This window comes from Chrysemys picta, chromosome 4 (assembly GCF_011386835.1).
Source record: "Chrysemys picta bellii isolate R12L10 chromosome 4, ASM1138683v2, whole genome shotgun sequence".
In the NCBI taxonomy this organism is placed as follows: Eukaryota; Metazoa; Chordata; order Testudines; family Emydidae; genus Chrysemys; species Chrysemys picta.
The window spans coordinates 122,725,438-122,735,115 of NC_088794.1; the positions used below are offsets into that span (position 1 = coordinate 122,725,438).

A 9,678-nucleotide genomic window follows, 5' to 3' on the forward strand; every position below is an offset into this window, starting at 1 on the left:
CAAGTCCTATATGTAAACCACATGAGAAGCTGAAGAAGACGCTGCATCATATTCTTCCATGATGTCTGGATCTGAAGTGAGGGAATAAGGTCAGAGCCTAGAGGTTGAATAGGGGAATGCTAAAGATTAATCTCCAAAGGGGCTGAAGATACTACAAGACCGCTCCAGATCAGAACCAGGAAAGCCAATACAGACACTGGGTCAAGCAACAGAACAGCATGTGGAGGGGTCACAAGCAGCCTTGACAGTGGACCTCACTCAGACAAAGAGACATCAAAGATGTCACTGAGTTCAAACCAGTGAGTTTATTGGTGCCGAAACATGTGGCTCTGTGGATAAGAGGTGACAATGGTACCATTTAAGAGCCTTCAATGCACTCATGGGACAGAGACTACAAAGGAGAAGGGAGAGGAAATGTCCTCTTTTTTTCTTTTACTTGTGTCCCTCTTATGGGGAGATATGTTTCCTCTTTTTCCTTTTGCCCAGATGCACATCTGAACGGACTTTTGGTGTCAAGACAGAGGCATTGATGCCTAAGGATGGGTCCACAGTCTGTGCAAGGGACAATAGTGCCTAAAAAAGAGTCAATGCCAAGGTGGGCACTTCCTGCACTTTTGCCAAGTCTACTGAGGCCTTAATAGACAACATCCGGTTGGTCTTCAGAGCTGCTTTTGATTTAACCAGCATGAGTAATCCTGCATTAAGGATTTGTTCCCAATATAATTCCAAGGAGATTTTGATCTCAAGCCTATGATAGAAGGCAATGCTGAGGCTAGAGTGGCAAAATGTGTCTTGGGCCTTTTGTCAAGAGGATCTCAGCATGGAGGCTGGTCTCAATACACTTGATGAGCCTCAACTATCAATCTGTAGACATTAAGAAGCCAGATGAGCATGGAGTCTCAAATGTCTCTCCCCTCTAGCATGGGAAGTGAAGTCTCAGCAAACCGCACACCAGATTACACAGTGGGTCTCACCGAAACATAGAAGATCCTGGATATGGGCATTGATTTCCAGTATGATCGATGGGCAGGAAGGGCATCTCTTGAAGCCATTACTGGGATGAGGGCCCCGTATGGTCCTAGTAGTGGGTCAAATGAAGACTCCTGGGACAAGGGAAGGTCTAACTACGCTAAGTGTTCTATACTACTCTAAACTAACTATTTACAAAAAATTCTAACGGAAGATCCTAGAATGAGGACACAAAGGTGAATTCCATTCACTCTCTCTGGCAATGGCAAAGGAACTGAGGCAGCTAAGGGGGTACACTCCCTCATACTGAGTAAGGCAATGACATCACTTCCAAGCAAGAACTCTTGTACAGCCCCAGCACACACCACTTTGCAAGGCAGTTCGATGTCTCAGTGCTGGGGTGCCATATCCCACAAGTGGAACCACACAGAGGGCCCTCAAAGAAGAACAAAACATTAGAATCTATTTACTGGCAAAAACGGCATTAACTCAGAGTTAAGGTTGATTGGTGGTACACCTCTACCCCGATATAACGTGACCCGATATAACATGAATTCGGATATAACGCGGTAAAGCAGTGCTCCGGGGAGGTGGGGCTGCGCACTCCGGCGGATCAAAGCAAGTTTGATATAACGCGGTTTTGTCTATAACACGGTAAGATTTTTTGGCTCCCGAGGACAGTGTTATATCGGGGTAGAGGTGTATGTTGTCCCCCTGAAGAACGCTGAGTTGAGCAAAACTCAAACTTCCAAAAACAAGGATATCATAGAATCATAGAACTAGAAGGGACCTCAAGAGGTCATCTAGTCCAGCCCCGGCACTCAAGGCAGGACTAAGTATTATCTAGACCATCCCTGACAGCTGTTTGTCCAACCTGCTCTTAAAATTCCCCAATGATGCAGATTCCACCACCTCCCTAGGCAATTTATTCCAGTGCTTAACCACTCTGACAGTTAGGAAGTTTTTCCTAATGTCCAACCTAAACTGCCCTTGCTGCAATTTTTCTCCATCCTCCTTGTAACAACCTTTTATGTACTTGAAAACTGTTATGTCCCCTCTCAGTCTTCTCTTCTCCAGACTAAACAAACCCAATTTTTTCAATCTTCCCTCATAGGTCATGTTTTATAGACCTTTAATCATTTTTGTTGCTCTTCTCTGGACTTTCTCCAATTTGTCCACATCTTTCCTGAAATGTGGCACCCAGAACTGGACACAATACTTCAGTTGAGGCCTAATCAGCCTGGAGTAGAGCGGAAGAATTACTTCTCGTATCTTGATTACAATACTCCTGCAAATACATCCCAGAATGATGTTTGCTTTTTTTGCAACAGTGTTACACTGTTCACTCATATTTAGCTTGTGATCCACTACAACCCCCAGATCCCTTCCCACAGTACTCCCCTTCCTAGGAAGTCATTTCCCATTTTGATATGCATAGTTAAGGTTTTCCATGCAACCTTAAGTCTACCCTCATTCAGCAGTGCCCCAATATTCCCTGTTAACACACACTGCTTTCCTCTGCCAATCCCACAGTTTCTGAAATCTACAAGCTCTTCACCTCCTTTTACAAAGCTGTTCACTCTCACACACAGAATCCCATCTAAGACTATTAAAGAACAAAAGGGGGAAAAAAGTTGGTCAGATGGATACTATTTTGGGAGAGGACTTCTATCTCCAGAATCCCTGCTCAAATGACCCCAAATCTGGAGCACTAATCCTACTCTGTATTTTCACAAGGCATAGAAATTTTCAAAAAAATCTATACAAATATGCAGATTTTAGAGGACCTAAAAGCATCTTGTTATAAACAGCGAGGATGGATGGAGGGAAAGGGCTGTTCTACACATCCGTCTTCAGCATAGGAGACTCTGAAAGGTCTGAAGCAGCCTATTCATCTCAATGTGATGTTCTCAGCTGAGTGAGAACACCCCATGAAGAAAAATACAACCTGAAACAATTGCATCTCAGAGGGTGTTCTCATTCCCCTCCTGAGTGCTTTAGAGCCTGTGATATGCATGAAGTATGTTCATCCTCAGCTCCCCTCCCAAAGGGACAGGACTTCCCCAGAACCTGGATCACATGTGGGGCAAGGAGAAGGCTTCATACCTCCCCCAAAGGGCAAGGCCAGAACTCAGTTCAAATGACTGTGGTAGGGAGGTGTTCCAACCCTTGTAGATGGGCACATGGGCCCCAAATCCTAGCACATACAAGGAGAGCAGGAGAGGAATTCAGACACCATCAGTGGGGCAAGGCTCCCTATCTCCCAGCTCATGAGGGGAGTCCCAGAGAGGCAAGAACCCTCCCACATTTAGACACACAGGAAGGGAGACTATGGGGCTGACAAGTGCGCCTGCCCCATTCTCCTTCAGTCCCTCTGCCACTCACACTCACATCCCCCTTCTCAATGTCCCACTTCTTCACTCCCGCTAATCCCCACACCACCCTTACCTGAGCCTCCAACCTCTCTCCCCTCCCCTACCACCAATCCTAATTTATTCCCCTCCTCTCACTGCAGCCCCAAAGATCTCTCCTTTGACTCCCCCACACACTCCTTCCCCTCCCAGGAAGTATTTACATATCTAATTTTATCCTTCAAAGACTTTGATTACATTCCCCACAAAATAAAATTGCCACCCATGATTCACAAATTGCAGCAACCTCCAGCCATTCAGTCCCAAACTCCTTTTGTCTTAGGTGGGGGCTTGTGATTAATGTATCCTTAGTTATGATAATTGAACCCATCAATCTCAACAAGGTCAGTGATTCATCCAATAATGATCACCTCTCAGTTTAACAGTACCAGGCAGCAGAACTAAAGTGTTTTTGGGGGGCCCTGTAACTCAGAAACCCGTCTCTTAAATGACCCCAAATTTGGAACACTAACACTACTGCACGCAAGAAACACCAAATTTCAAAGCAATCCAAATAACCATTTGGATTTTAGAGCACTTACAAGAGTCAAGTTTTATAATATATAAAATGGTGGGAAAGGAAACCCTCTGTTTTTTCTGTATTGACACATGCACTATAAAAAAATTTACATTTTCTTAAATACCATTCTCAATTTGTGTCCTCCAAAAGCTTAGTGGAAGCCATATACTACTTTGGGTAAAACTCAACAGATTGAGACCATTTTGGCCTGCATCACATCAATAGTTTGATCTTTAGCTCTGGCCAGAGAACCCACCTAGAAACTTTTTGAAAAATGACTATTTTTGTGGGGGGGCCTTATATATATATATATATATCAGGAGACCATGACTCAAATGACTTCAAAGTCAGGTCACTGCATCTTCCTGAGCCACACCAAACTTCAAAGGAATCCAACTAAACATGTCAATTTTGGAGGATTTAGCAAGGCTGACCTTTAAACAGAAGTTGTGACACAACTTTAACTATAGTGGCACTGCTGAACTACTCTAATAAAGAATAAGATAGAATGTAATACTGAAAATATTATAATATGCATCAATGATATACCCTCACTTGGAATACTGTGTTCACTTCTGGTTATTGACTCTCAGAAGATACATAGCAAAAATAAATGGAGTCCTAATACGAGGAACAAAAATTATTAGAGGCATGGATAGCCCTTTTATGAAGAGAAATTGAGAAGACTGGGACTGTTCATTTTAGAGAGGAGACAAATAAGGGGAGGGACACGATCGAGGTATGCAAAATAATTAATGATATCAGAGAAAGTAATTTGAGTGATTCTAATTACTCTCTCATATAACAAAAACAAAAGGACATTCAATTAAATTGAAAGGCAACGAACAGATAAAAAGAAAACTTTTTTTCTCTCTCAATGCATAATTAACCTGTGGGACTCATTCCCACAGGTAAAACTGAGGCCAAGGGTTTACCATGATTAAAAATAAGATTAGACATTTTATATGGATGAGGACATCTAGCTAAATTAGGTAGGATTAAACCATGTGTGTGTGTTTTATTTTAAATAAGAGGTTTAAATCTTGACACCAGAAGCTAACCACTAACTGATGGTACATCGCTACCTCGATATAACGCGACCGGATATAACACGAATTCGGATATAACGCGGTAAAGCAGTGCTCCGGGGGGGCGGGGCTGCACACTCCAGTGGATCAAAGCAAGTTCAATATAACGCGGTTTCACCTATAACGCAGTAAGATTTTTTGGCTCCCGAGGACAGCGTTATATCGAGGTAGACGTGTATTAGGAGGAAACTGTCTACTATGGACAAGTTATTCCATAATTGACCACTAAAGCAGTTCTTGCACCTTTCTCAAGCATCCAGTACCCACCATTATCAGAAACAGGATACTGGACTGGTCTAGAGGGACGACTGGTGTGATCTGGTATGAAAATTCCTATCTTCCTAAGTGCTGCTTAATATCACAATGCCATTCAAAACATGCCATATCTATGCAGAAGAGTACCAATGATCTACCCACCTTGTTTTATGGGACCTAGTTATCAAAAGTTTATAATGCAATTTAAATTTAGCAGATGTAGATCTGTATGTATTCAAGTTTGATTTTTTAATACATTATAAAGTTTAAAACCTCAGTCCTGCCTTTACAACTGAGAACTCACGTATGCATACAGAAATGGCAATCCTGCAGTTTTCTTCCTGCAGAGATTGTAAGTAACAACATCGCAGTATTCAACAAATGTGTTTTATCAAATCAAACTGTATGAGCAAATTTTCAGTACACTGAAAACTTACTACTTTATGGAGAGAAAATAAAGCAGCTATAATGATTATTCTGTTATATAATTCCACCTTCAATGACATTCTCACATTTTTCTCATAGCTAATTTCTTTGAGAAAACAATTTAATATAATATTTCAGGATGATGAGATACTAAAATGTATCTTTAAGAACTAATGCTCTCAGTCACCAAAGTTAAGTTTGAAAAGCTACCAAGGATGGGGTTGTTGTTTTATAAAGGAGAAAGTAGAAAGTAACCCCATTAATCATAAAAAAACCCGATGGTATCACTGGAAATAGTCGTTCTACTGTTGAGATGAATGTTCATTACATCTTCAAGTGTTCTAACAGTTCTATATAGTCTTTCTAAAGTTTGATAGGTATACAAAACTGTACAAAATTGAAAATACTCCCCGCTCCACAAGGGTGTCCTCAGCAAACAGATAAAGAATCAGATCATCATAACAGCACTACTTTGTAAAGCAAGAACTTCCTGTATGTTTGATCATGATACCACTGAAGCCAAAACGTATCTACTAACAATCAAGGAAGTCACTAAAGATTTCCCCCTTGCAGAATTTCTGCTCTTTGGTACAGTTTGAATGATAGTATTAGCCTGTTATCTCAAATTAGCACTCCATACAAACATTCATAGAGACCAAAGAAATTTCACAGTTGGAAGCCATAAACAATTTCTTTCTCATGGCCCAATCCTGTCAACACGTCTACCAGGTGTAATGCTGTAAGTAGCCCCATTGAAATCAACAGGGAAACTTCATGATAACAAGTACTACATCAATGAGAACTATTCATGTCAATAATAACTATGTAGTAAACCTTTGCAGGATTGGGCCCTTCATTCGTATGAGCTGTTCTCAAAGGAAGCAAAGGCTCATGGGGGCTATGGCGAAGGATTTTCCACAATGCCTGAGGAGTTGATGACAATTCTCAAGGTGCTTTTTTGTTTCAGATTAAGAAGAAATTGTCAAAAAAAGAATGAAATGACCATAGAACAAATAGCTAATTCACATATCTGATCCAGCTTGGTTGCATAGTACACCACAGCATTCCATGAGCTACCTAATTTTTTCTTCTCATTTTGAGCACCAAGTAGGAATTAATTTATGGACAGAATGGTCTGTAAGAGAAGCTCATACCAGTAGTTTAAAATCTTCAAAAGTTTGAAAAGACCCTCAACAGAATTTTAAGATCAAAATGAAAACAGAAATATTTGTGGCCATTTTGGTCCAGATTTCTAGAATGTATTAAACCCTGAATGAAAGAGTCAGCATCCATTTTACTCTCTATGTGCAATGCTAGTTAATACCTTTGTACAGCAATTATAAAAGATATGCCAAGTGCTTTCCAGCATCACAAGCAATTCACAGTATACAATGTGTTTTACAAGATTTACTGGCTACTGAAAATTGTTCTCTAAATAAAAACAGCAATCAAAGGACAACAATATTTAATATCCACACACAATGAGGCCTACTGGAAGAGAAAGGATTGCTGACTCAGGTTCACATCTACCCTTTATACACTTCAAAATACTGCCACTCGCCTTCCAATGCTACCTGGGTATCCAAAAACCTACTATTGGTTTGGTGTATTTAGGAAATAACTCTGCCTCCATGACATCTACTCTGCTTCTGCACCACTGGTGTTTAATCTTTTTTATTAACTCACCATTTAGCCTACTACAATTAGACAGATCTGTAGAATAAATTTCAAATGTGCAAGAACGTTTGACATTATAAAATTATCTTAAACGTTGCAGAAACTTTCATTTCCATACTGTAATCGCTGTATTTTAAATGTGGGCCAAAGGTCTACCTGCTGCAGATTAACCTCCTCCTGAGTTGAATGACTTTGAAATGCACATCAGATTACTACTTCCCACTTCCCAGCCTTTTGACTTTCACACACAGATGGGAACCAAGCAACGGTCGAGACACATCATTTTATACTGGCAAAATATTGACATACAGCCATGCATACAAATTTCAGCACCAAGCACCTGAGGAAAGCAAGCAGTGAACCGCGCGATCCAAAAGCCGTTTCTAAAGGGATTTCTATTCTTGCTGCCATACAAGACAAACTAAATTGGGGGGGGGGGGGAGAGAGAGATTAAAGCCACACTGTCATTGCCATATTCAGATTCTTTCCAATATTCTGCTTGTGATCACGCCAGGAGAAAGGGGTGGGAGGTCTGGTGATCCTGGCACGGGACATGACACAGTCCGGTATCCCAAGTACAATTTGTACCGATGTTTCTGAGGATCGGGATCTCGGATACCCGGGGATGTCCTGGTGCCCCAGGCAGGGCTGCGCCGGGTGCTCCCGCGGCTGAAGGTGGAGGCGATAGGGGAGAGTAGGGGGTTGCAGGATAGAAGGGTGTCTCCAGTCGCTGGGATATCCCGGTGCCCCGGCCGGATTTCGGCCGGAGCTCCGGCGGCTCTGGGGCGAGGGCAAAGGGAAGGTCGTGAGGGTCTCGGTACCTGATTATGTCGTCCTGGTGCCCCAGGTAGAATTTCTGCCGGTGCTCCCGGGGGCTGTAGACCACGCCGACCCCCGCCACGAAGTAGACGATCTCCTTAGCCGCCGTGTAGTAGAGGTTGTTGCGGCACTGGTGACCCCGGTAGCCATAGACCCACTCTAGCCGCAGGTGGCTGTTGGGGGCATTCTGGTCAGCCATGTCCCCACCCCCGGAGCCCCAGAGGAGAGGGGGTCAGTTACCCTCCCCCCTCCCGGGCTCGGTGTCTCCCTCGCTAATCCCTGGCCGCCGACATGGATGCCCGCTGCTGCCTCTCCTCCGCCTCCTCACAGAGGGCGCCGCCGAACGAGCTGGGCTGGTCTTCTCGCGCCAGACATGGCTGCACTGTGACACCGCCCGGAACAGTTAGCGCCAGAAACGGCTTCCCCTCAGAACGGGTTGTTGGACTGTAGTGCGCATGCCCGGGCCGCGTGAGCATGCCCGGCGCCGCCTGCGGAAAGCGCTGCCCTTCTCTGCCGCCAGAGTCCGCTCACAGAGTGGGTAGAAAGCGAGCGGAGGGAGGAACTGACAGGGCAGAGCAGGGGGCAATACATGGCTGGGGGAGGGTGAAACAGGTGGAGGAAGGGGCAAAGTCAGGGACAAGATGCAAGAGCTGGGCTTAAGAAAGAGGCAGGTGGGCTGATTGGCAGCCAGGGGAATGGACAAAGGGGACTGGACTGGGCAAAAGGAATGAAAGTTACCAAACGGGGTGAGCCATCTGCAGTGGTTGCCAACATGCGGGGTGGGTAGCAGCGAAACCTGTGTTTCTCTGTGGAGGTTACATCTCAGCACCACCTGCCTAGGTCGTGTGGTGTCTAAAACTGGGGGTAGCCCAATGTCTAGAATAAGCAGCTCTTCTCTAGCTGAAATAATGTATCGAGCAACCAAAGACGGCTTGATTCCATGAAGTAGTTTACAGATACCCTCTACCTCCAGAAGGGTTTCAGAGTTATCATATATGGCTGTAGTGTTTAAAAGAATTCCTTATCAGTTTACATAGGTGTAGCATGGCTGCATATAGCCTCATCTCATATCTGCAATGCTGTGCCTGGCCGGTACTTCATTCAGTTCCTGTATTGCGCTCTTAAAAATAAAATAGTATTTAAAATACTTTTAAATAGTATTTTATTACACATTGTCCTTAGTGCACCATCATTTACTTTGATTAAAATCATGCTAATGCCAAGATGCTATTTAATTTATGGTTTAAATCGCAAATAATCATGGAAAATAATAATTGACAGTATTAGCTAAATCACATCTCATAGTGTTTTCTGGTATAACACTTCCTATGGTCTTAGTGTGATTTTATAATTTACGATTATTTCTACATTTGTTCTTTTTCCTATAGGATGAGCTTATTCTTTACCAGATGACTTTAAGGTTGTATGAATTTCTGGGTTATCATCACAACTTCTTCCTTTCGCTGTGATCCACCAAAGAGAATTTTCTTTCTTAATTGTTATTTCTCCTTTC

The 9,678-nt window shown here is 43.1% G+C and overlaps 1 protein-coding gene across 4 annotated transcripts in view; it reads right to left on the reverse strand.

Annotated features, from left to right (window-relative positions):
* EML5 (EMAP like 5) overlaps positions 1-8,611 on the reverse strand; it is a 303,917-nt gene extending 295,306 nt beyond the window's left edge. For all 4 annotated transcript variants that reach the window (XM_042858583.2, XM_042858582.2, XM_065593493.1 and 1 more), the window contains exon 1: positions 8,168-8,611. In XM_042858583.2, coding sequence (XP_042714517.2) covers positions 8,168-8,364 — 197 coding nt within the window. In that variant the 5' untranslated portion in view covers positions 8,365-8,611. The remainder of the gene's footprint in view (positions 1-8,167) is intronic.
* Positions 8,612-9,678: the final 1,067 nt, after the last annotated feature.